General features: G+C 47.6%; 2 protein-coding genes across 2 annotated transcripts in view; one reads left to right on the forward strand and one right to left on the reverse strand.

The window, feature by feature from the left end:
• LOC138803979 (fibronectin type 3 and ankyrin repeat domains 1 protein) overlaps nucleotides 1–7,861 on the forward strand; it is a 67,208-nt gene extending 59,347 nt beyond the window's left edge. Inside the window, exons 7-11 of the mRNA XM_069988283.1 lie at nucleotides 4,127–4,292; nucleotides 6,193–6,336; nucleotides 7,287–7,364; nucleotides 7,480–7,524; nucleotides 7,629–7,861. Of these exons, the coding sequence (XP_069844384.1) occupies nucleotides 4,127–4,292; nucleotides 6,193–6,336; nucleotides 7,287–7,364; nucleotides 7,480–7,524; nucleotides 7,629–7,688 (493 nt within the window). The 3' untranslated portion in view covers nucleotides 7,689–7,861. The remainder of the gene's footprint in view (nucleotides 1–4,126; nucleotides 4,293–6,192; nucleotides 6,337–7,286; nucleotides 7,365–7,479; nucleotides 7,525–7,628) is intronic.
• A 2,434-nt stretch (nucleotides 7,862–10,295) lies between these two features.
• Nucleotides 10,296–26,023, reverse strand: part of LOC138803857 (disintegrin and metalloproteinase domain-containing protein 12-like) — a 274,347-nt gene continuing 258,619 nt past the window's right edge. Inside the window, exons 22-23 of the mRNA XM_069987927.1 lie at nucleotides 17,046–17,188; nucleotides 10,296–15,523 (exon numbers count right to left, since the gene is read on the reverse strand). Of these exons, the coding sequence (XP_069844028.1) occupies nucleotides 15,463–15,523; nucleotides 17,046–17,188 (204 nt within the window). The 3' untranslated portion in view covers nucleotides 10,296–15,462. The remainder of the gene's footprint in view (nucleotides 15,524–17,045; nucleotides 17,189–26,023) is intronic.

Raw genomic sequence — 26,023 nt, forward strand, 5'->3', positions numbered from 1 at the left:
GGAAGGCATGACTACTCACTGACTTAGTAGCAGACTTAATGAATGCTAGCCCACCAGTATTTATCAGCTGCCTCTCACATGTCTGGCTCTAGTGTTGGTGCTTGTGGTGCACAGAGAGCAAAGTGTGATACGTGTGGTTCCCACTGTACACACGCACACCGATGCACACCGATGCACACAGATGCTAGATAGAGCAGTCTCAAGAAAACATCCAGCCATTTCTAAGCCAGCAAGCCTGCCCACCTGCAGGATTAAAGGAGCAAATCAAGCTGTTGTCACAGTGGCTTCAGGGGGGCTTTGGGCCTACATCTCCCAAGGGCAGATTCTGCTGGTTCAGCATAGCTTGGGCACCCTGAGGCATGTATGCATGCCCTAACTTAGGGACTCAGGCATGTAGCCTTCAGACACAGGTGCGTCTGTGTGGGCTCTGCGGTCAGTCATCCTGGGCCAAATGCCACTTTTGCCTGCAGAGGGTGTCAGAAGGCACCTGAAGGATGTGGTGTGAGGATGCGGCATGGAAGGCAGGGTCCCGCGGGGTGCTAACCTCTGCTGGACGGCAGGCTGTCAGGCTGTCGCTGCTGCTAATGATGGACCTATGGAGAGCGAGCTGTGGATGCACGTGGCCTCCATCCCCACCTTACCCCCCATCTCTCTGTGGTCTGCTGCTCCCAGGAGAATGAGGGACCCTAAGAAAAGCCCCTGCAATGCCCTGTTCCATCCTCTGGACATGGCTCAGGAGCGAGTTTTAAATAACATCTACAAGCTCCCAGACTTAGAGTATTCTCCACATAACTCGTAAGTTAGTGTAGGACTACGCCATTGTCTAGAGAAGTTTTTGTGTTTTACAAAGATAGAAAAATGGTAAAAAAATTAAAATAAGAATATGAATTGATTCATCAAAAAAGGAGAAAGTTTACTGAGAAGTAAGAGAGTTGCCTCTTAAAAAAAAAGTACAATCAGTATAGACCAATCTCTTGAAAATACGAGAGGAGAGAACATTAGAAATTGAGAGGGGGATTATCCTGCCCATGTAATTGTAGCCCCTCTGTACAGTATGTTCTCAAATAAAATAAAATACAATTTAAAAAAAAAAAAAAAGAAATTGAGAGGGGGACATAATAATGATTGTAGAGCAATTTGTTAAAAAAATTTGTTTTTGAGACCAGGCCTTACTATGTAGCCCAGGCTGGCCTTGAACTAACTCATGACTGTCCTACCTCAGTTGCCTAAATACTGCGATGATATCACTTGATCTAATGGAGGGAAATTGAGTATGAAAAGAAAAAGGTGCTTTGTGTCTTAACAGTAGATTTGGTATATTTGTTGAGATGGATACTTTACTTCATTTTATTTTTTTATTTTTGTTGGTCGTAGGGCCTGAACTCTGGGCCTGGGCACTGTTCCTCAGCTCTTCAGCTCAAGGCGAGCGCTCTACCACTTGAGCCACAGTGCTACTTCCAGCTTTTTCTGCTTATGTGGTGCTGAGGAATCGAACCCAGGGCCTCATGCATGCAAGGCAAGCGCTCTACCACTGAGCCTATCCTTCCAGGCAAGGAGTTTAAGGAAATAATTGTGAACTTCTCTGGAGCAGAGGGGAAGGAAGCTGAGAGGCCACAGAGCGTTCATTACTCACACCCTGGAGTGGGAGAAAGAGCTGGGTGTGGTGGCGCATTCCAGGAATCCCAGCTGCTCGGGGTGGAGATCTCACTGTGTTTTACAGGCTGCTCCCAGCCCTGTGATGGTCCTGTCTCAGCCTTTTGAGGAGCTGGGATTACAGGTACACACATGCCCAGCACCACACAGAGCTGATGTTCTTTTTCTTTTTTAATAATCTCAGACAATTCTCCAGTGTCATTCCTAGCACTGGCAAATTCCTTGTCTAAGTTAGTAGTGAAGCCTGTGTGGGAGAGGAGGTCCTCCACATGGACGAGGATAGACAGACACCAGTGAGACGGGAAGGAGGTCTCCAGCACGGGCGGGGATGGACAGACACACCTGTGTGCCCCTCCCCACTGCTCCATTTCACCCTCTGTGAAACAATAATAAGAGAAATACTTACCTTTGGTGCTGTCGAGAGCATTGAAGGAGTTAACCTTTGAAACATGGGTGAAACAGTGCTGGTAGATACAGGTGATAGCTTGTCAGTTCATGTTGGGTGGCTTGTGGAAGGCCAATTAGCTTTGGAAAGGTCTGGAATCAGAGGCTTGAATCCTGTACTACAGAACTTGAGAGAATGCAATTTCAAATACTTGAGCTTAATAAGGAGGTTCAGGTACGCGGGCAACTTCAAGGCAACTTAACAATACCTGAAATTACCGGTTAATGAAACTGACGAGAAAGAGAAAGAAGAATTGAAAAGGAAATCTGAAACGGTAATAAAATTGAACGAAAAGAAAGCCTATGACAACTATACCGAGAGACACCAAGATTTTAAAGTAGTTGATGTATGCCACAGGCCAGCAGGGTGAGCTCAACTCCCAGGGCGATTCCAGTGTCCCCCAAATTAACAGATAGATCGAATGTTGCCTCAGACACAGTGACCATCAAAATGATTGTCACTTTCCTGGAAGAACAAATAGATGATATCAGCTTCTAAAACTTTGAGAAGATCAGAGAAGGATTTGCTTTGACTGTTATGAGAACGCTTTAAAAAAGTCATAGTTATTAAAGTAGGGTGACACTGGTCCAGGTGAATGGGAAAAAGATAAATAGAAATCCTAAGGTGAATGTGTATAAACACATACTTAACACCTGATAATGGGAACCAAAAAGCAGTGAGGAAGGTGTTAGAAAAACAGGACCTTTGAAGACAAAAACATTAAGTTTGATTTTGGCCTTAAAGTAACACACCGTGAGCGAGAATTAAGGATAAAAATGACCACAACCACCCAGAAGCAAGTATACTTTCATCTGATCTTGTAACGTGAAAGGCATACAATATGAAAGACATTGCTGAGGAAAAGACTAATAATATACATGATATATTTTAAACACCTTGACTACAGAGGTAAGGACTAGAGGAGGAAATATCTAATGGATGTTATCTGCAAAGTGTAGAAAACATGCACACATCTTCATACTCCAAACACAGAGCTATACAGTGGGAAAAAGCAATTTTCTGGAAAAAAGTAAACAATCCGTATGAAAAATGTTCAACTTTACCAGTGATTAAAAAAACCACCTATAAGGTTGTTAATTAAAAAACAATAGCACTGGTAGAGAGAGAGCAAGAAGGATACTTTCATGGAGTGGTTGGAAATATGAATTGGAAGAAATTTGGAAGTGTGCATTTAAAGACAGCCATGAGGAGCCGGATACCAGTGCCTCCCACTTACACACTTCGCATAGAAGGCAGAGATCTGGAGGACTGCAGTTTGAAGCCACCCAAACAGAAAAGCCCAAGAGACTGCATCACTCCATTGCCAACTAACCAGCAAAATGCTGGGTAAGAAGTATCGTCCAACTGGTAGAGCACCAAGCACAAGCAAGTTAAGTGAGCCCCAGGCCCTGAGTTCAAACTTGTTATCTCTAGTAGTAGCAAATGAGTTTTTTTTTCCTTTTCCTTTTTTCTTTAATTATCATCAGGGACTATAGATGTTCTAAACTCCAGTATTTTACACTTAGTTACAGTCATTATTCCTTTTCTTACTGAGGAAAAGTCATATACCATAAGACACACCCTTGAAGACATACAATTTGGCTTTCAAAAAGGTGTTCACAAAATTGTGCAGCAGCCACCACCTAATTCCATCATCCCCAAAAGATTCCACATCCTCGCTCAGTCACTCCATACCTCTTCCCTGTAGCCAAGGGAATCCACCAGCCTGGTAGCTGGCTCTTAGAGACTTGCCTATTCTGAACATTTCCTAAAAACAGAATCAGACAACATGTGTCCAGCGTCTCTTGTGGATTGTAAGGTTCTAAGGTCACTTCCTCTGGTATCCTTTCTTTCCCTTCTCATATGGAGATAGTATATTTTGTGTAGCTACTCATTTGGGGGACAGATGGATGATGTGTAGAAATAAAAACCAATGAAATCAGGTTTCAGGTGAAGCGAGTGGGTTAAATGTGGTCCTGGGTTCAGGATGGCACTCAGGGTGGAGGCTGCTGCTGCTTTGTGTTGCAGTCTGATGCTCGCATGCTACGAAGGACACCTTGATGTCGTGAAGTATCTCCGACGACACGGAGCTTCGTGGGAGGCAAGAGACCTGGGGGGCTGTACAGCGCTGCACTGGGCTGCAGATGGAGGCCACTGCCCCGTGATCGAGTGGATGATCAAGGAGGGCTGTGAGGTACGGGGCTTCCTTCTGGGCCGGAAGTGCTTTCTACAGGACCCAGGACTGGAGAAAGGTCTCTAACTTATCAGGAGAAGTCTGCCAGGCTTTGGAGAATGGATGGGATCAATCATGAGGCTTCCGATGGTCGTGGTGTGGCGTCATGTAGGAAGAAGCCTGAGCATCTATCTCGTGCCAGACAGTGCTTTAAGCGCTGAAGACACAAGGATAGTGAAGAAGGGATGGCCACAGCGCTTCCTGTTGCTTGGTGTGTGGTTAGCTTTAGAGAGTGCTGGTTACAAATCAGTCCCCAAGGGCAAGCTGGCTCTAGGGGAGATGGAGGCCTTTCAGCTCCCCGCATCTTCGCTGCAGGCAGGCACGCATCTTTGCCAGGGCACAGGCGCCTCGGCCTGCATTTGTTTGTAGGTCATCAGGAGTGTAAATCTGGTGTGACAAATAAGGAGTTGGGCTGCTTGGACATGTGTAGGTATTTGGAGAAAGGTAATTATAATGAGATCAAGAATGGTAAGGGAACTCCTTAGTTTCTTCAAAGACTTGGACTGAAAATGTCAAGGCCTAGAAATTGAGATCGGATGAGTTCGGTGGGCTGTGATTGCCAGATGGCAGCCGTGCACTGGGCAGTTGCACCAAGGACCTGAAAACTCAACTCAGATGAAGCAAATTCCCATCTCCCACAGGGTGTTAGACTTGTTCTCAGCAGCTGTGCGCCCCTCGCTAGGTTTATGATGATTGGTGCTCACGTTTCAGCCCCATGGTTGAAAAAAGGTTAATTATTTTTGTTGTTGTTGTTGAAAGGGAGAAAGATCCCCAACTGGACAGTCTTTGGTCTGATCACACACACGCTGGGATTTTGGAAATGTAGGCTGTCTGGGCTTAGCTCTGAGCACACTTTGGGCTAAGTTCCACCTTTTTCTGGAGCACAGGAGCCATGTTGTGGAGGGCAGAGCCGCGTGGCGTGCCCCCGGGAGGTCTTGGGTGGCTGCAGGTGGTGGTCAGATGCTGTGGGCAGCTGGCGCGCTGGCTGCTGCGGAGGACAGTGGGGGCGGACGAGGGCACCCAGCAGAGTTCACCACTCTCTTCCCAAATGTCCAGTGATACTTACTCCAAAGGGGACTGTTCCTACCAGTGGTGAACTGTGAGAGACTGGAAAGACTCTTGACTTTTCTGAATCCAAACAGAAAAATGTGTGTGAACATGTGCAACTGCGTCGCCTAGGTGATTATGGGTCACTATTAACTAGCATGGGCTTGTGGGCCTCGGCTATTTGTTTGGTTGTAGGAGATGATTTAAGACACACACACAGCCAGCCTGGGGAGGCCTAGGCAACCGGCCAGGACCTGGTGATTCCGTTGGGATGCTCTTCTGAAGCTGCAGAGGAAACAGTTGACATCTTATTACTTCACCATGGGTCTCGTAAAGCACAGCACTGAGGGAATTGAGTCTAGGGAACTGAGTCTGCTACTAGGGACACTGTGTGTGGAGAAGGAATTGAGTTGGCCACCCTGGCAGATTAGATCATGTGTCACGGATTTGCCCTTTGCATTTAGGATAGATGTCCTACCTAAAATGGAGAAGGCCTTACTGTCGTGTGTGAGGGTGTAGGTCTTCCATCTTATTCTAGAAAGGAAGTGAAGTACTTTCAAAGATACATAGAAGAAAAGTAAACAAAACCCCACCACGTTAAAGACAGGCGGGAAGTTAGGCCAGAACAAGCAGGCGGGCTCAGCCGGGGCAGGGGCAGGCCGGCTGGCCAGGCCATCTTTGCTGCATTTCAAGACAATGAGACCACAGTGCGGGAGACCTGGGCTTCCCGCAGCCCCCGCACCCCGGTGGGGGAGTGCGGGCGGGGGGGGGTGACTCTTCCTTCTTCAGGACGGCCCCTCCTCTGCCATCCCAGGTGGACGTCATGGACACGGGTTCCGGGTGGACCCCGCTGATGAGAGTCTCTGCGGTGTCTGGAAGCCAGAAGGTGGCCTCGGTCCTCATCGACGCTGGGGCTGATGTGAATGTGAGGGACAAAGATGGAAAGACACCTCTCATGGTATGTCCTCCCCTCACGGGCCTGGCCTTTTTCCATGAGGCCTTCTGTGAGGTCAGCCACACATGCCAGCCTATAAATAAAGGTGCGGGAAGGAAGGTCACTTTATATATATGTGTGTGTGTATAAAATATATACTATAATATGTAATATATTATTGTAATATATAACTATCATGTATTATATTATATATAACAGTATATGATATATATCATACCTTACATATGTTATCTATTATATGGTATTACAATATATATAATAATAGTTATAGTATACATGGGATCTACCTATTTATAATATCTCTATTACATATTATATAATATGTATAATTTATATGGAGTATGTAATAATTATAGTATAATATAATAATATAACAAAGTATATCATATTAAATATTATCTAATATATCAATATATTATCTAATATGTAATTAAGTGTAATATATGCAATATGTAATATGTAATATATCTGTAATATGTTACATATAATTATATATTATATAATTTTATTTAGACAGGTTGTCATTATGTTGCAAGGTCAGCCTCAAACCTCTGGGTCAAGTGATTCTCCTATATCAGTCTCCCCAATAGCTGGGACTACAGGTGTCTACCACACCACTCACCACTGTAGTATTTTTTGTTGTCTTTCATGACAGCCTCTTTGAAGGTGGTCACCTGTAGTCCCCAGGGCCATTGTAAAATCCAAACAGATCTGTTAACGCAGTGAACAGATAGCTTCTCTGTGCTGGGCTAGCTGGCTTTCCCCTGACATTTCATCAGAGAGGCAAGTGACATTTTCAATTGCGGTTCAGTGAGCAGAAGGCCGGCCTGTCAAGCCCCGGTGGCCCGGCCAGCTAGGCCCGTGGCCCTCTGCATGGGGGACATGCCGTGCCCTCCCCACTGCCCGAGGCCCCCCCAGGGAGAGGACCTCAGACAGCGCTATTCTCTCTTCAGGTGGCTGTGTTGAATAATCACGAACAGTTGGTTCAGTTGCTTCTTGACAGAGGGGCAGATCCAAGTGTCAAAAATGAGGTAAATGTTCTTTCTCAAAGGATTTTCTTCGGAGGAGAAGATAACAGTGCATTACAGTTCTGTGGGTTGTTATATATTTTTATATGGATCATATGTTTTTTTGTTTCTCTTTCAGTTTGGCAAGGGTGTGCTGGAAATGGCTCGGGTTTTCGGCAGAAAGGTGGGCTTCTGTCTCGGCCTGTCTGGCTAATTTCTTGGTACTTTCAGAGTCTCAGGCCCCACCCAAAGCTTGGAGGACATCTACTGTTTGTTTTGTTTTTCTAGAATGTACTGTCCTTATTAGAAGAAAGGAAAAAGCTGTCCAGAAAATCTACCATCCACTGACCTGAGTACCACCTGTCCACACCATCCATGCCAAACAAAGAGTGACTGTTGAATTAGAAGCAAGAAGCTCCGTCTCTCTGAGGGCTATATGTTTATTTATTTAGCTGAAGATTCACAGTGGCTTTTATGCAACAGCCAACTGTTCCCACGTTGAAATACATCTTTTTACCTAAGTGCGTGTGTATGCGGTCTCATCCTTGGGTGTCGGCAGGGCAGGGGTGTTTCCTCACACCGTGGCTTTGCAGGTAGACACCCAATGAAACTCTGGTGCAAACACATCTGGGTCTACCACTCCCCGAAGCTGTCCCCCAGCCCCTCCAGGCCCGGCAGCCTCCCCCTGCCATGTGTTTCCCACTCTCTCCCCTCCCGACCCACTGAGGCCTTGCAGGCTGTGTTGTCAGGCTGCTGCTACCTCCCAAGGTGCTGCTGCTCCTAAAAAAGCCCAAGAGTTTTCTCCATGCCCCTTGGCCTCACATCAAAGTTCAAAGTGCCTATCTCAAGACTGTGGTCCTGTTCAGTGGGCCGTGTTTGGCCGAGGCTCAGGTTTCCTGGGACAGGGCTGTTGGTCTAGGTGCTTACACACTTCTCCCTAGCAGTGAAATGCTCAGCCTGCTGGTGGCTGGAGGATCTTGCCTCAGAGTCTCATACTGTATTTAGTCCCTGGAGAGAAAGGATTTTGAAGTTGATTGTGTAACTGTGTAGACAAGTAGGGGTTAATGTAACCAACTCTCCCGCCTGGGAGCTTGGAGACATAAACGTAGAACTCTAGCTTGGCAGACAAACCTAGAACTCAGCAAAGAAGTTAGCAGACCACACATCCTTTGCATCTCTAGAGATGTAAACCCGCCACAATGGTTCTCACAGAAGTGGAATTTTCTTGGTGGGAAAGGACCAATTAAAAGCCCACCAGTAGCTAACAACTCTAATCCTAGCTACTCAGAAGGTTGAGATCTAAGGATTATGGTCAAAGCCAACCCAGACAGGTTGGCTGACTTCAAACTTAAATCCCCAGATCTCAGTTTCCTGAGTAGCAAGGATTACAAGTGTGAGCCACTGGTGCCTGGCTAGTTTTTGTCTACTTTTATCTATTCTGTTGTTCATTTAATAAATTCTTTTCATAGATATTAAATCCACTCATTGTGGGTTTAAAAATATATATTTAAGGCTATGAATTTTCCCCTCAGCATTGCTTTAGTCATATTAGAATAAGGATTTTGTTTTTGGGGGGGGTCGGTTGTGGGGCTTGAACTTAGGGCTTGGGCTTTGTCCCTGAGACCTTTTGCTCAAGGCTAGTGCTCTACCACTTTCAACCACAGTGCTAACTTTCTGGTGGCTAATTGGAGACAAGAGTCTCATGGATTTAATTACCCAGGCTGGCTTTAAACCATGACCCTCTGATATCATCTTCTGAGTATCTAGGATTACAGGTGTGAGCCACTAGCATCTGGCAAGGATTTTTCTATAAATCTTCATGACTCAAAGATTCCATTGGAAGCCTTTGCTAACTACAAATTTCTTGGGCCGCTCTCGAACCATCTGAATTGGAATGTGCTGTTTTCAGAGAGTCCAAAATTCATCTTTGAGGAAAGAATAATTAATTGCATTGTAGGGCACGGAATTTATTTTTTGATGATCTCTTTTCTTCCCCACAGGCACTTGGAAGTTACATCCTGTGTGTTTGGAGAATCCCACCTGATATGTGAGTTTGGTTCTGTTTATTGGCTATGTGTAGTCATCTACTGACTGCACAAAGCCTACTTGCTTTGCTATGCGTGGCACCAGATAGGAATGAGGATCCCCTTACTCTTTAAATTTTTAAAAATTATCTTTATGTAGTTGTACAAAGAGATTTCGATTCATTTCGATTTATGAGTGCATCCCATCTTAATGTCTGGAGTGACTCCTGGTTGGAATGAAGATCCCTTTATTCTTGTAACCAATCTCTCTTTCTCTCCCTCTCCCTCTCCCTCTCTTTGTCCATCCATTTTATGGATGTTTTATCCATAAATGTTTATCCATAGATGTTAATCCACCTATCCATTAATCTATCATCTGTCTGTCATCTATTTATCTGTCTATTCAATCCATCCATCCATCCACTTATATCTATCATCTATTCATTAATAATGTTTATCCATTCATTTATCTATCTATTTAGCTAGCTAGCTATCATCTTCCTATCATCTGTCCATGCATATTTTCTGTAATTTTGTGAAATCAGATGAAATGCTACTTACAAAAATCAAGTACCTACCATGCTGATTTCCATTTTTTTTGCCTGCATGTCTGAACTGTTCTGTCATTGCTTACTTTAAAAATTTATCTTTTATATCAATGAAGTGATTAAAAGTTTATTTTTTGTAAGTATGAACTCATGCTCAAAGAGCATGTGGTTCCCTGAACCTCACCAGTGTGTGCATGAACACCTCTGTCCCTGACTCTCACCTTGAGAGAGTGGGCAGCAGGCCCCCTCGCTTACCTGCCCTCAAACACTCTTCTTCATTTCTGCTCTGAACACTCCATGAATCAGAATACACATAACGGCTTCCCCACCACTGGTGTAAGATTCTCAGTAATGAACGTGACACACTTTGTATTTACCTGTTTACCATTTATTTGTTGGATACAATACTCTTAACAATGACATTTGTTGAGTTTACCTGTAGATCCCCCAGAGGAGTAACATATACAATAGTAACAGAATGTAACATAAGAAGTTATGTGGAAAAAAAAAAAGCAAACCAAAGCATTCTAAATGGATGATGCACTACAAGCTGGCTGTGCTGGCTCATGTAGCTCTCATGCTAACTTTGCAGTGTAAGTGGCCTGTGGCCAAGGTGAGTCTTGGCTGTCACAAGCATCGGAGCTGCGCTGTGGCTTCCTGGGCACCTACCATATTGGCCTAGAAGAAGGAGCTAAGGGGATGATTAGTTCCTTAATTCTGCTTGTCCTGCCTTAGAGTCAGATTGGTTTTTTTCCTATCACTGCCTGATGAAGGTACCTATTCATAGGCTGTGAACAAAAACCGGCATTTAACTTCTTTGTAAAACTAGAATGATCCCGATGTTCTTCAAATGTGCTAAATTAAGGACCAAAAAGTCACGTTCTAAGAGAATGACAGGGAGCACAGACAGCCTCCTTGAAGACAAAGCAGAAAATCAGGGCGGGTTACAGGGCACCCAACCCCAAGGATCCAGGTCGCGCTCAATGGAGAACAACTGGATGTGCAATTGCTGGCTCTCAGTGGGCACTTGAAATTTCATAGGCAGTGTCTCTTTTTCTAGTTTTTCATGTATGAAACAGGTGTGTGTGTGTGTGTGTGTGTGTGTGTGTGTGTGTGTGTGTGTGTGTGTTTGTGTGTGTAGATTGTAAGTTGCAATTATTGTCCCAGAAATAAATAAGGGGGGGGTCCCCAAAGGCAGGAAAACAGCACCTTCGCACATGGCCACCTGGATCCTGGCAGGGTCTTTGTTGCATAGAAAGGACTGTTTTAGAGTGTCACTTGTTACATTAGCACAGTTTTCAAGCAGCTACAGAGCAACAGATGGCAATGGGAAACTTAGTGAGACAAGGGAATTTTGTAATCATAGCTGAACTGCTTTCTCTCTTCTAACCAAGCAGGGCCATGGGTAGGAGGTCAGTGTGGCTGACGGCCCATAGAAGGGACTCTGCAGGACCCCACGCGGGGTGCTGCCCAGTCACAAGGCCATGACTTGGAGGAGGTTGGGCTTTGCTGTCCACTGTCTACCGCTCTGCTCTGCTGCCGTCACCCCCCTGCTGGCTTGGAGTTGGGATTCGAGGCTTGGTCATCCGAGCATGGAGTAGCCTCAGCCCTGGGTTTGGTCTGAGTAAGGCACTTGTGTATGGTGCTAGGAAAAGGCAAATAGATGCATTAGTTTTTGGCTTCTGTGTCCAGCTGTGTGGATGGACCAGCTGCTGACACCACAGGGAGGGAGGGGGGACTGGCAGCACTGGGCTGGCTTGTAGCGTAGGAGGAGAGGAGAAAGGAGGGGGACACTGCAACGTCCACTCCACCACAGGTGTGTGAGAGAGAGAGGGAGAGAGACAGTGTGTGTGCGTGTGTGAAAGAAGAGACTGTGTGCATGTGTATATGTGCACATGTGAGGGTGAGACAGTGTGTGTATGTGTATGTATGTGTGTGAGGGAAGATTGTGTGAGACTGTGTGTGTGTGTGTGTGTGTGTGTGTGTGTGTGTATGCCTGTGTGGAATAGAGACATCTGTTGGTGAGTGTGGGTACTGCGAGTGCTCTGGGAGGGCTGGTGTGACTTGAATGTTAGTTACTTGTGTATAGCTGGGGCATTTTTTTTTTGTCAGTCTGGAGCTTGAACTCAGGGCCTGCATGCTGTACCTGAGCTTTGTGCCACAGAGCTACTTCTGGCTTTCTAGTCTTTAATTGGAGATCCTACCTGGACTGGCTTCAAACCATGATCCTCAGATCTTAGCCTCCTGAGTTACTAGGATTATAGGTATGAGCCACTGGTGCCTGGACGGCTGGGACAATTTTCAGAGCAGTGAGGAAGGATTTGATCAGGTCTGTCCTGAGCCTTCTCTGGTTGCTTAGGGGAGCCCTACCTAGCAAGGCTGAACTTTTGACATGTGAGCCTCAAGAAAAGACTGCAGGAGGTCAGGGGCATTGGGAAGGTGTGTCCCTGCTGCCCAGGCATTGAGCCCCGTCAGGGTCTCACTGGCTCAGAATGCTTGGTAAACGTCATCTATGAGGGGGCAGGAGGATGGACGGGCAGGCTTGTCCACCGCGCTCCTGGCTCTGGTTAGCACCGCCAAGGGCTCACAGGCTCCTAAGAATATTCTGACATAGACCAGAGTTTTAGCAGTTTTCCAGGATGCATTGATGTGTTGTATTGATTTGTCAGAGAACAATGGTCTGTAGTTTCAGCCTGAGAATTCCTAATAAAGTTAAGCAGGCATAAAAATGTCCCCTCCGAGACCGGCGGGGGCGGGGGGGGGAGGGCAGGAATTCGTTCTCATTGAGTTTAATTTGTTGCTTTTGTGGTTTCTGTGATGTCATCCCACATGTGTACGCCGGAGAAATTCATCCCTGGAGGTGTCACCTCTGCGTGCAGAGTTCCAAATGGAAAATGTTATGGATTGTTTCTCTTGGTGTGTCAGGAAGACACACTGTGGAGACCGTGTCAGGAGATAAGCGTTTATATGGGATGCCTGGAAGGCTCGCCGCCTCCTTCCACACGAGGGGGGGCTGGGAGCCTAAAACCTCTCCTGGCCGTGCCAAGGCGAGGAAGCCGTTTTCAGCCTCATGTCTGGACGCTAGACCTTCTCAGTCAAATTAACGCTATCATCCATGCCTGTAAAGTTTTATTAAAAATATCAAAGCATAGTTAGATTGCCATTGAAATATCATCATTGATTTAAAAACTATATTCCATCATTTAAGGAGTATAAAAAGAGAGACATACATTCCCTCCCCCCTGCAAACCATAACCCTAGTTATTGGTTCCAAAGTTACACTACAGTGGAAATTATTGCCAGGTATTCTTTATCTGATGAATAGTGCATCTTAAAAGCTTAACATTCCTTGTATTATCTGTGTACTAAGAGGAACTATTGGGATTAAATATATTCTTACTCAGAAATAAGTTGTATGGCTCTAACAAAAGCAATTAGCACTATGGAGATAGGAATGTGTCCCTGGCCACAGCCCCGAAGTGGCCATCAAAGAAGTGGCATAAGATCACAGTTTTAACCTCCCTGGTTCTATGTAACAAATGAGAACAACAACAAAAATAGTTGGTTCACATCTTCTACTTCCACTAGGAAGAGGGCCTAAATTTTAGATCTAAGGAGGTGGGCATCTAAGAAAGTCAGTACCCACGTAATGCACCATTGAATTCTGTAAACCTTTTCCATAGTATCTTGGCCTTCCTACAATTACCAAATGTAACATCTGTCGCAGCAATTCTGTATGCATCGATCGCCTCAGCAGTACTAGCATCTAACATGGCCTTACAATTTTAAGAAATAACTATGTAATAAATGCATGCTAAAGGAGTTGGAATGTATTAGAGCTAGGTTCCTTTTTGTGTGCCATTTGTGCCACGGATCAATTATCCATAGTCACGAACATCATTGCCTTCGATACACTGGAGAGCATGGGCAAAGTTAAAGGCAGTTGTGTTTTCTGGAAGGCAAGCCAAGATTCTTGGCACATATTTTTCTTTCTGCCTCAAGGCATAGGAAAACCACTGAAATGACCCTGAAGAAAGTCTTATCATAAAGCTGTGGAACAGTTAGTTCTTGCCTTCTAATGCGGAAGCTGGTCAGATCTGACCCACCAGAAGATGGATAGCATTTTGACCTCATTATTCATGTGGATCAGGCACCTTAAAGATCTCAAGAAACCAGCTCTCCAGGCAGATACAGGGAGAGTGACAGGCGGAAGAGGCAGTGTGCCCAAGCTTGTCCTTCATGAAAATACAGGATCAGGAAATTGAATTCCTTATCACACTGCATGATCTCAAGGGGTTGGATGCAAATTTTTGAGGTTCAGACTATGCTAAGCACAACTCCTGTCACCTGGTTGAGAAAACAGACAGAACTGCATGGTAACTCAGGCTTCGGTGTACAGTGTCTACTAACAAGGGAAGCAGACATGGGCTGTACCAAGGAGCACATTTGGCTGTAGTTTCCATTTGGCTGAGGATGCTGCCTACTTCTGTAGATTTTATCTACAGAACTGAGTGGTTTCTAGTTCATATCTGAAAACCATCATGGTCCCACGGAAGGCCTCATCTATGTGTCTGAACATGGGGTCATTGTCTTGCAGATGAGAAGACAATGCACTAATTTGCTTAGCTCCACACAGTACAGGGAGATGGAGGTTTGAAGTGCTGGGGCATGTGTAGAAACATCACCCTTCCCATCTAAATAGTGGGTCTGTTGCCAGCTCTTGGTGAAGAGCAGCCAGAAAAAGGTATTGTTTCCATAAAGCAAAAACCTTGAGCACTACTGAGATCCCCTCATGGTCTGCACTTCAAGCACGCTCATGGCCAGTCAGCTCAAGGTCAAGTGTCTGCCTGGGTGGCTGGCTTGGTGTGACCGCACCTCCACATTCCTGTCTGCCTCTCAGGTTCTCTCCAGAGATCCCTGGCCAGAAGCCAGATCCTCCCCTATCATCTCTGCGTGGCCAAGTGGGGCCATCAGCGTGCAGAGGGCCCAAGGCCTCCCTGAAGGCGAAACCCAGCCTGGACCTGCAGGTTCTCAGCTCTGGCCCAAGCTAAGGCTTTCAGGAAAACCACTCCAGCGTCTACAGGGGTCTCTGGAGCCGGGTCTGATGCCACCACCACAGCTGCGCTGCGGGTGGTTGGGAAGCTGCTTTCTACTAGAGCCTTGATCAGAAAGTAAACATCGTGTCCAGAATCGCACCAGGCGGGAGCCTGCAACACTGTGAAGGCATTCAAAGCACGACAAGCCCTCCTTCCATGGGAAACAGCGGCGGGCGGCGGCTACCGCCGCGACCGCGCCGTGAACGCCCTGCACATAAATTAATAATTTACAAGTACCTGAGCAAGTACACAGAGCACCACAGCACAGCACAGCACAGCACAGCACTGGCCGCAGGAGCTCAAAGTTCTTGAAGATAATTGGTGTTTTAAAGATTAAGAACATTTCCCCCCCCTCCCCTCAAAGTTGGTACAAAAAAAATGTCACTCCCAACTGGAGTTGATAGTGCAAACTTCTGTCTTCACTGTGGAACAAAGGTGTCGGTGGGCCTGCTGCTCACTTCACATAGGCAAAGCGGGTGCCTCTGGACACTTGGGGTGGATACTTGGGAGCAGGTCTGAAGGAGAAGCAAACAAAATGGTGGTCAGAGGTGTTGGGAGTGACTTCTATAAACATGGCTGTCCAGGGCGGGGCCAGTCTTTTCCTGTACTCTTGTGGGCTTCTGAGGTCTCAGCATTAAGAGAGCTGGAGACCATCATTCCTTCTGGAAGGAGTTGTTGATCACAAGGACCAGGCTCAAGCACCCAGATTTCCCAATGTCTTACAACCAAGGACCAAACGGAAGCTTTCTCCAAGGCAGCCCCTCCCATCCACCAGCTCATTCCAGAACAGCACCGTACAAACAGGAAGATGGCGTGAGTCACTCAGAGAATGAAGTTTTCTAGTAGCCATGGTTGGGGGAGGGGGGAGAAATTCATCAGATTAACTTTAGTCATCATTTTCCTTTAACCAGAGGATCTGGAATGACAGTGTGTTACCCTTGCAGCCACCACCTGCCAGGAGCTACTGGATTTTAAGGCCATTTTAAAAAAGGAAACTTCCTTCATCCTCATGTCATTGTAGTGGACTCCCCGCCCCCCAATGAAACAGAATAAGAAAAGCAACTCCAAGTTCAACCTACAAACCACAATGAGATAAAGCAAGAGGCGATGCAGTCTTTCTGCATTCGTGTAGCCAGGATTAAAACCATCATCCCCACCCTTAAACCAGCTTTATCTCTGAGATTTATTAGGCAGCTATTTCTTTCACAGGCCAAATGTTCTTCCCAAGGGCTGTAATGAAATCACTAAAGTGTGTCTTCCCCTTCAGAGATAGGAGTTAGTGCAGGGCTGGCTCAGCGTCGGTACCTTTGGTTCCTCTGAGCTCACAATGCGGGCATCCTGCCAGGGCACGGGAGGTGGAAGGGCTGTTTGGCTGTGAGCTCAGCACCACTGTGTGCTTCTCTGAGTTTAATAAACCGCCAGAGAAGCACAGCCTGGTCTGTAGCATTTTGCCCAGTGGGAAGTATCCCCACTGGGGTGTCACCAAGAGGTGTAAAAGCAAAGGGAAAGTGGCGTTCTGAGTGGTCGTTATCTTTGTTCTTAGTACACTTATAGTAAGATGGTTTAATCCTGGGCTGGATACCTAGCTGGCAGGAATCCCTGGAAATTGGCTGTACCTCCACAAGGCCCTGTACCGGCTCCTGTGCAGAAGGGGCCAGCCTCTGGTGTAAGAGGATCCGTCTGTGCGCTGTGGGGAGCAGGCAGGCCACCCCAGCAGGTGACTCAGTTGTACAAAGAAGCTCCCAGCCCCCCACCTCAGTTCATTTTGCCCGACATTTTCTGCTCAGCCCTCACAGGTCCAAGACTGGGATCCCTGGACGGGGCCAAGTGGGTCTCTCGGGAGCGGGAGCCCGTCCTCCGTCCTCCCCGCACACTGCCGAGGGCTGTGTGGCCCCTGGGACTGTCGGAGCTGGGCTGACTGGTCATTTTCACATGCATTTCTCACCAGCTGCTGTTGTGGGGCAGGCCGGAAGCACAGCCTAGCCCTCCCCTCCCCTGTCCCAGCTGCCCAATGGGGATGGAAAGAGGAAGACTCACCTGGTGGGGGCTGGGCGGGGCCCAGGCTCCTGCTGGCCTGGGGTCCTGGCTACCGAGGCCGCTGTGGTGCTGGTGAGCCGGGGTGCTCTGCTCAAAGGATTGGCCGGCAGAGGCTTCTGAGGGGGGCTTGGCTTACAGGGTCCCTGGAATAAACATGAAACTGTGAGTGTCCTCTCAGCTCCAGAACCAGACGCTGCTCCCTGAGACGTTCTAGAAGGTTTCACTTCCTGCATGGAACCCCTTTCCCTGTACAAGGAAACAGGGCCATCACCGTTAACCTTGGCAAACTTTTCTTCCCCCAAATTTCCAACGTGGAAAGCCTTGCTGGTAGAATTGTGTAGCTCTGAGCATGCCTCGGGGGCCAGGGGGCCTGTCAGATACAGCTTCGGTTGGGATTTCCACAGGGGAGGGGGATTCTCCTGTGACTTCAGGCACCTCTCAGTTAACACAAAGATCTGACATGAGGAGCCTGGGAAATCTCTCAAGCACCACACGTTACTTTCCCTTCTCCACAACTGTAGGTGCACTGCATGATGGGACAGGCCACCTTCTCCTGTCCCCTGGCCCAGCATTCCTAGTGACCATCCTTCACCTGTCCCCGGGGCTCAGCTCTTAGTGGCTACCTTCCCCTTTTCCTGTGGCCTCTTAGTGGTCACTCCCCGCCCCCTCCCGCCCCTCCCTCGCCCCCATGGGTTCAGCATTCCTAGGGACTTCTTTCTACAACTTCATTTTTTTTTGCTGGTCGTGGGGCCTGAACTCTGGGCCTGGGCCCTGTCCCTCAGCTCTTCAGATCAAGGCTAGCACTCTACCACTTGAGCCACAGCACCACTTCTGGCCTTTTCTGCTTATGTGGTGCTGAGGAATTGAACCAAGGGCCTCATGCATGCAAGGCAAACACTCTACCATGGAGCCACCTTCCCAGCACTCTACAACTTTTTTTTTTTTTTTTGGGTCTGGTCGTGGGACTTGAACTCTGGGCCTGGGCGCTGTCCCTCAGCTCTTCAGCTCAAGGCTAGCACTCTGCCACTTGAGCTACAGTACCACTTCCAGCTTTTTTTTTCTTTTTGCTTATGTGGAGCTGAGGAATCGAACCCAGGGCCTCATGCATGCAAGGCAAGCGCTCTACCACTGAGCCACCTTCCCAGCCTGCTCTACAACTTTTAAAAGGCTAAATGGAAACAAGAGAACAGATGAAGAAAGAGTAGGATAGCAAACCCACAAACCATCTCTTCTGGTGTCCCACCCTTGCTCCCACAGAGGTGGTACGTTAGTGAGTATCTGACATAGCTCTCCTCTGGCTGAGATTCTGCTCTTGGCGCCCAAGCCGGAAGAATGCCTGGGTGCAAAGGCTTGTGGGAAATGGTGCAGGGCCTGGTAAATGCCTGACGTAACTCACTGGCATCGCCAGGTGTGGTTGGGAGAGGTGAGGCAGGAGGATCTCTTGTGCCCAGGAGTTCATGAACAGCCTGGACCACACAGCGAGACCCTAGTGTCAAAACCCAAAGCAGAACATAGGCACTGTCGCAGGACTCAGCCTAAAAACGGGCTGAAAACACAAGCTAAATCTCTCCCAGTGCTTATGACGTTGAAAGCACATTTTTGTCAGCCACTGGAGCTCAGTGGAGAGAATGAAAGGGTGGAATCACCAGCTAACAAATCCATGCAGAGGAGAGGAGCCACGCAGAGGTCTTCACCCACCTCTGTGGGGGCAGTGGGAAGGTGGGGCTGGGTCACACACAAGGGACATTTCCACATTAGATTTCACGAAAGGCAGCATCAGCAGGCTGCTGGATAAGGACTTGAACAAACCACTTAGGAACGAAGACCACAGAATTGCCCAAGGAGGCTGAGCTGTGTGCGCTTGGCCAGGCTTTGCATTCAGTAGCCCATGAGCACGTGAGGTTCCTTGCGGGCAGAGAGGAGACACAACAGTCCCTCACTTGGGCCTTGACGCCCTTAGCATCCACCTGGCACACAGTCACCAAGGAGTGATGTCAGCTTCTTCCGCCTCTCTACAACTCTTGTGGTGAATTTGTCTTTAGAGAGCAGCTCACCCCACTAACAGACTCAGAGTGATCAGCCAAGGCCAACCTCTAATTCCTATAATGGAACAAAAAGGATGAACAGGATTTCAGCGTCTAATGTAAAAAATGAACGTACTTGCACATAAAACGGCAAGACAGGATCAAATAACTCATTACTAAGTGATACTAATTTTGCTGCTAAGTATGACTGAGCCTCTAGTCTTGGCAATAAAGATAATGTCAGGTTTTTATGGTAATACCAGAGAAAAAGTGATGTATATGTTATAGCCTATCACAGTATATTTGGATTTATCACGGAAACTGATAATTAGGATGGCCATTCATTCTGGCTGGTCTAGACTAGGCCTGATTTATGCTGATGGTCCTCTTCCTTCATCTCATTCTCTCAGAAGTATCCCCTAGTGCAGAGCATAAGAGGTAAGAGTGGTAAAAGTCCACATAGTTGAGGGGCTGACTGGACTTCTGGCGTTAGCACCAAGGACAGCACATGGTCCCTTGTTCTCACAAGTCAGGACGCAGTTTGGAAGGAAACCTGGAAATGGCTTCATTCCAATATGGTGCCCAGGTAAGATGCTGGCTTTCTGTATCCTAAAGGGAACCAAATGGCCATGGAACAAGGGCTCGGTCCCGGAAGATGTGTGCTCTTTTCCAACATGAGGTATGGATACGTGGAACCCACTGGACAGTGGGCCAGAAGCCCCTGTGGCGTGCTTCAGTGTGTGTGGGAGGGTTGGGATCCCCTTGCTGACCTGCAGAAGTGAATCCTGGCATTCCCTGTCCAGTCCAGCCTGGTCCAGATCATCTCCAGGAGGCTCCCATCTGATTAATCTTTCCTCAGATCTATTTTCATTTTAAACAAGGAAATGAATTCGAACCTCATTCCATTTCCTTTCTAACCTCTTCCAGATCTGCAGGAAAATCAAAAGTACGCTGGTCAACAGCACCTCAGACCATATTCCATCACCAGCCACCTCGTTCAGGTGTTTTAGACATTTGAAAACAAGCCTGACTTCAACTATAACTCTTCTACTTGACATCATCATAAGGAATTCACAACTGCTACCAGCTTCCACATGACAAGCAGGAACAAACACATCTCGTTCTCCAGAGAGATCACCGCAGGAAGGATGGAGTCATCACGAGAAAACGCCGGCAGTGGCACACACAGCTCACGGGGTGGGGGAAGGGCTAGGTAGGAAAACACCAAAGTCTCTGTCTCAAAGATTTAGAATTCTGCCAAACACCAGCGGCTCATGCCTACAATTCTGGCCACTCAGGAGGCTGAGATCTGAGGACTGCAGTTCGAAGCCAGCCCAGGAAGGAAAGTCCATGAAATTCCTATTTCCAACAAATCACCAAAAAAAAAAAAAAAAAAGCCACAAGTAGAGCTGTGGCTCCAGTGGTAGTGTTATCCTTGAGCAAAAATGAAAAGCTGAGGGACAGTGTCCAGACCAGACGCTGAGACCAAGTTCCAGGACCAGCAAATACACACAAAAATAGAATTCCACTTATAGAACAAAAGAGATGTTATAAACCATTGACACGGAGGCACTGGGAAAGTAACCGAAGCTAAGTGTGAGTCTTCTGCAGCTAGTCACAGGGTGGGCTATTTGTGAGAGCCACCGTGGATGGATGAAAATACTTTTAATGGTTTTAAAGCATCACATAGCTTATAACAAGTAGGTAAGTAAGATGCTCTTAGACCCAATCTAAGTGGAAAGGAAGGCATGCACGGAATCTGGAAGCATTCTGGTCAAGGTACTCCCCAAATTTTTCTTCCCAAATTTTAGCCAGGTGCTGGTGGCTCTGCTTGTAAGCCAGGCTACGTGGGCGGCTGAGATCTGAAGACTATGGTTCAAAGCTAGCCCAGGCAGCAAAATCTGTGAGACCCTCATCTCTCATTAATCACCAAAAAACCCAGAGGTGGAGATGTAGCTCAAGTGGTATTGCCCAATGAGAGTACTAAGACCCTGAGTTCAAGTTGCTGTACTAGCACAGAAAAAAAATAAGAAACAAGAAATGAGAGGATCTGGTGGCAACTGTGGAGTCAAGAAAAGCCAAGTGTTGAGCCCCTCTGATGCTGGGGGTACAGAGATCAAGTAAGGAGCTTTGAGCAGAAGCCAAATGCCCTGGCAGCTGGGTTCTGTGAAGGAGCCTCAGAGGTTAGGAATTCCATTACGCACATACTGATGGAAAACGACTCGAACGCACTCACCTCTCACTGATGGCAGTACCTCAGAACCATCCTTGCTGCTGACCGCGCCGTCATCTCCTGTCCCCTCCGCTCCCCCTGAACAAACGCACCCTGCGGTCTTGGAAGGGGGCCTCAGACCAAGGTCGTGACTGGCGCTGAGGCCCCTAGTGGACACAGATGCTGTTGACACCTTGAAACTCCTCAGTCAAAATAAGATTGCTCCACCCGCCTCCACCTCATCCCGTTTCCATCTGCCGCCTGTCCCTTTTCCTGCCTCACAGCGAAGGGCCCTCTTTGCCAGGGGCACGCCATTGCCTCTGCTGGGGCTGAAGGAGACTGGGCTGTCATCCCAGGCTTTCCTCCCGAATGAAACCTGTGTGTTGAGGTTTGCCTTTCTGCTCTTTTTCTTTCCTAACACATACTACCATCTGTCCCTAGTGGATCGAGGGGGTCCCCCGCTGTGATCGTGGACCACGCCAGAAGAACCCAAGGCCCCAGTCACGCTTGAGCCTGGAGGTTGAGAGCACACCAGGTGTGGGGCTCACCAGCCCCCAGCCACGTAGCACAGCCCCTAACGGGGCCTGACCTGGGGACACAGCAGAGGCTGAACAAACCCTTCCTGGGGAGCACACAAACCCACCCCACAGGGAATTTCCTACTGAGCTCATGTCAGAAAACACCACAGCACACAGCCCGCAGGGATCCGCAGTGAGGAGGAGGAGACTTTACTCCGCTTTGGGCATTATTAGAGCCACTTTTCCTAACTGTACTTAAGTAAAAGACAAGACAGAATATTTCATGCCGAGCCAAAGAGAACTTCTAAGACCCAAAGTACACGAATCAGCGTAAGCATGAATTGCATGGAAAAGTACATCTTGATACTGTTCATGTCAAGTTAAAATATTACATGTTGTTCATGGACGTGTGTTTACATAGAATGTTTCAAAGGCTTTCCAACAAAACCGACACTCGATTAGGCAGTGTGGTACATGCCGGTCATCCTAGCTACTCAGGAAGCCAGAGGTCAAAAGGATTGTGGCTCAAGACTGGCCTGGGCAAAAATTTAGCAAGATTTCCATCTCAACAATAAAAACTGGGCATGGAGGGACAACGCCCCCGCCCAGCTCTGTGGGAGGCACAAATAGGGGATGGTAGGACCAGGTTTGTCTGGCATAGATGTGAGGCCCTACCGAAATCCAAACCCAAACAAGAACAACACTGAAGCCACAAGGGCTGAGGCACGGCTGAAGTAGTAGAGTGCCTGTTTAACAACGGCAAAGCCCAGAGTTCAACCCCAAAGCCACTAAAACAAAAGCACTCACCGAATTTGTGACAATGATTGAACCTGGAGGGGCCTAATAAGTCCTAGCAACTTCATTGTACTTTTTCTTCTTTTTTTTTTTTTAAGGTGCTATATGTATATATTACATGTCAGATTTAAATAGGTCTAGCTATAAAATTTAGACAAGTTATGTCTGTGTAACAAGTGTCACTGAATTTTTTATTTTTATTTTCCTATATCTTAAATATTTATTTATTTGATCGATCATGGGGCTTGAACTCTGGGGTTGGGCGCTGTCCCTGCACTCTTCAGCTCAAGGTGAGTGAGCACTCTACTGCTTGAGCCACAGCGCCACTTGTGGTTTTCTAGTGGTTTATTGGAGATAAGAGTCTCACGAACATTCCTGCCCAGGCTGGCTTTGAACTGTGATCCTCAGATCTCAGCCTCCTGAGTAGCTAGGAAGACAGGCGTGAGCCATCAGTGCTTGGCTTATCTTAAATATTTAAAAAATAGAGTAAGTTCAACCTTTGGACCAAAGGACACAAAAAGGTAGACTAATTCATTTTGAGGCAGAATTTCTCAGGCTGTTCTAGAACTTGTGATCCTCCGGCCTCAGTCTCAGTCTCCAGTTGCTGAGACTACAGGTATGTACTAAGTTGGCTGGTTATTAGACTATTTAAAAGTATAAAATTCACTACAAATTAGAACACAGGTGAAGCAGTGTTGAGAGGGAAATTCATAAGCCTAAACGCTTCTATTAATATAGCATAAATAAAAGAAGACCATGGAAGTATACGAAATGGAAGGACGTAATTTTGGTGTGGCCTTTTCCAGCATGATAAAGGAGAAAGATGAGGAGGCAGTTCATGAAAAATAAAACCAGACTTGTCTCAACTCTGTGCAGAAACGTTCACCTCACTTTAAAGAGGCAAACATTTTTTTCTAAAAAACTAAAGAAAACCAGTCAGATGGGCCAAGATAGGAACATCTCTGAACACACTGTTGGTTCAGAGCTGGGGTACAGAAATAGGGCACCATTTACAGTGAGCTTCACCATGTCTGCCAAATTTGTGAGTGTGCCTGGTGTTTGCCCAGCTGGAGTGCCTGTGGGAATTCACCCTCATCACCGTGGACACGGATGCGCCTACTGCATGTAGCCAGTGACGAAACAATCTCTCAGTCATCGGTAGGGGGCAGGACAGAGCAGACAGCGGCATGGCTCTATGATGAAATACCATGCATGGAGGAGAAGGCTGTGGCAGATACGCAAGAGCTGACGTAGAACCATCCGAGTGGAGAGAAGACAAAAGAGCTGACGTAGAACCATCCGAGTGGAGAGAAGACAATGGGCTGCAAACTTACACTCACACCAAGCGCAGAAGCTGAGAGTGAGAGCCTGGACGGTTGCTGGCGTTGCAGAGAACACTGAGCTTCTCCCCCCAGGGCAGTGCTTGTTTGAAAGTCTCCGTGATCCCCCTTTGCAGAGAGAGGGAGGTAGAACCGAGACTGTGTTCTAACTGTGTCATTAACAGGGACCCTTCTGGGAATGGACCTGCTGGCAGGTGGGAGGGAGACATGGCTTCCTGCATCACCCGCTGTGTCATAGGGATAGCTAATTACAGGACATTACCTACTGCAAACACAGGATGAGGCCTGAGACACTTGGGGTACAAAGGCAACAACAAGTTCACAGGAATGGGAATGAGCAGGAAATAAACAAGCCCTTGACTCTTGCAATCATGTGCCTGATTTCCTGGTAATTCTATGCTCTCTAAACTTCTGTGTGTGTGTGTGCGCGCGCGCGCGTATGTGTGTGTACATGTGTGTATGTGTAGTGAGAGAGAAGAACAAGAGAGGGGAGGAAGGAAGAGGAAAGAGGGAGAAAAGAGGGAAAGAGAAAAGAGGAGAGAGAGAGAAGAAGAAGGAGAGGGAGATGGAAGAGAAAAGTGAAAATAAAGAGGAGAAAGAAAAAAGGGAAAGGAAGAAAGGAGAATTGAGAGAGGAAAACCAGAGAAGAGGGAAAGAAAGAAGAGAAAAAGGAGAGAGAGTGGAGAGAGGTGCCCCACCACATCATTCACACTTTAGCCATGGTCTGTGACTTGTCACGTGAGTAACTTGTATGTGACACCAGGCCCAGTTCACCTGGAGATTCTGAAATTCTAGGCCCTCAGCAAGGGGGGAATTGCAAGGGGCAGAGCCCTCGGTAGCTAATTTTAGCTGTATAGGACGAATAGCCTCAAATTTTCATCCATCCGGGACTCCCAGAGTGTGACGGTCCCTTGAGCATAACTGATTTGTGTCAGGACACCATGTTCCCCGTCTGAAATCCACTCCAGGGCCTTGCTACATGTTACCGTGTGCACAGGGCTGCTTCAGGGTTGCTGAGGCCAACAGCCCAGTGAACTGCGGGATGGGACAGGACAGGAATATAGGCAGCAGGTGGGCAAGGGGCCTCAAGGGAAGGCTACGGACAAGCCCCGGGAAGACCCGCGGTCTGGAAAGAAGGCAGAGAAGGCTGCTGTCCCTGCTGTGGGAATGCAGGCTGGGATGGAACACAGTTCTCTCCTTTCACATCCTACTGGGCACACCCTGCTGAACAGTTTTCCTCTTCTTTATTCCATATTGGCATGTCTCATGAGCAGGCACTCGCATCAGACTTCCAGACTGGACAGACCTCAGCCAGCCACATAGTGAGAAGGGCGCATGCCCCATTCCTCCCAAGCCGCATGCACGTGTTGAACAGATGAGAGATGGAGGCTCACTGCTGGCCATGGCTTGATTTGCATGAAGTTATGGTTTACATTAATGTGACTTGTCCCATTTCTATCTGGCAAAGTGTTTGTGCTGAGGAGCTCTTGCTTATCAGGCCCCCCTCTGAGTGGGATTCAGGTCCCCCATAATACTACTGCCCCTCCTGTGGCTATGAGAGCAAGGCTTGATTTTTCTGGAAGACACTGCCTCGGGTGCAGCCTTGCATGAGGCGTGTCAGTGATGTGCAGTAGAGACGCAGGGCGGTTGACTAGAAGCAGGATCTGTGAAAGCACTGAGCCCGGCACCTCCCTCCCCAGCAGCTCTGCAGGCGTCCACCGCAGGGCAGGTAGACAGTAAAGACAGGAGGGACTGTGGCCTGATCGTGTCCCAAGGAAAAGGAAAGAGCTACAGCCTCTTCCATGCAGAACAGAGGCTCTGCACCATGCCAGGCGGCCGGGCCCATCACCTGCCCCTCTGTGGGAAAACTGGAAAGGGATGCATGAAAGATGGCTGGGGGGGGGGCGCCCGGTAAGGCAGTAACTGTGACCACTGGGCAGTGGCTAGGGCTTAGGTTATGTGAACTCGGGCTGTTCCCTTTGTACTTCCCCCACCCCCACATGTGGCTCTCCCACCTCTGGATGTCTTCCTGATGGGGTCGGTAGCCTTTACTTTTCTTGTTCTGATGGTCCTGGGGTTTGAACTCAGG

This window comes from Dipodomys merriami, unplaced genomic scaffold, assembly GCF_024711535.1.
Source record: "Dipodomys merriami isolate MVZ:Mamm:240054 unplaced genomic scaffold, mDipMer1.0.p SCAF_35, whole genome shotgun sequence".
NCBI lineage: Eukaryota > Metazoa > Chordata > Mammalia > Rodentia > Heteromyidae > Dipodomys > Dipodomys merriami.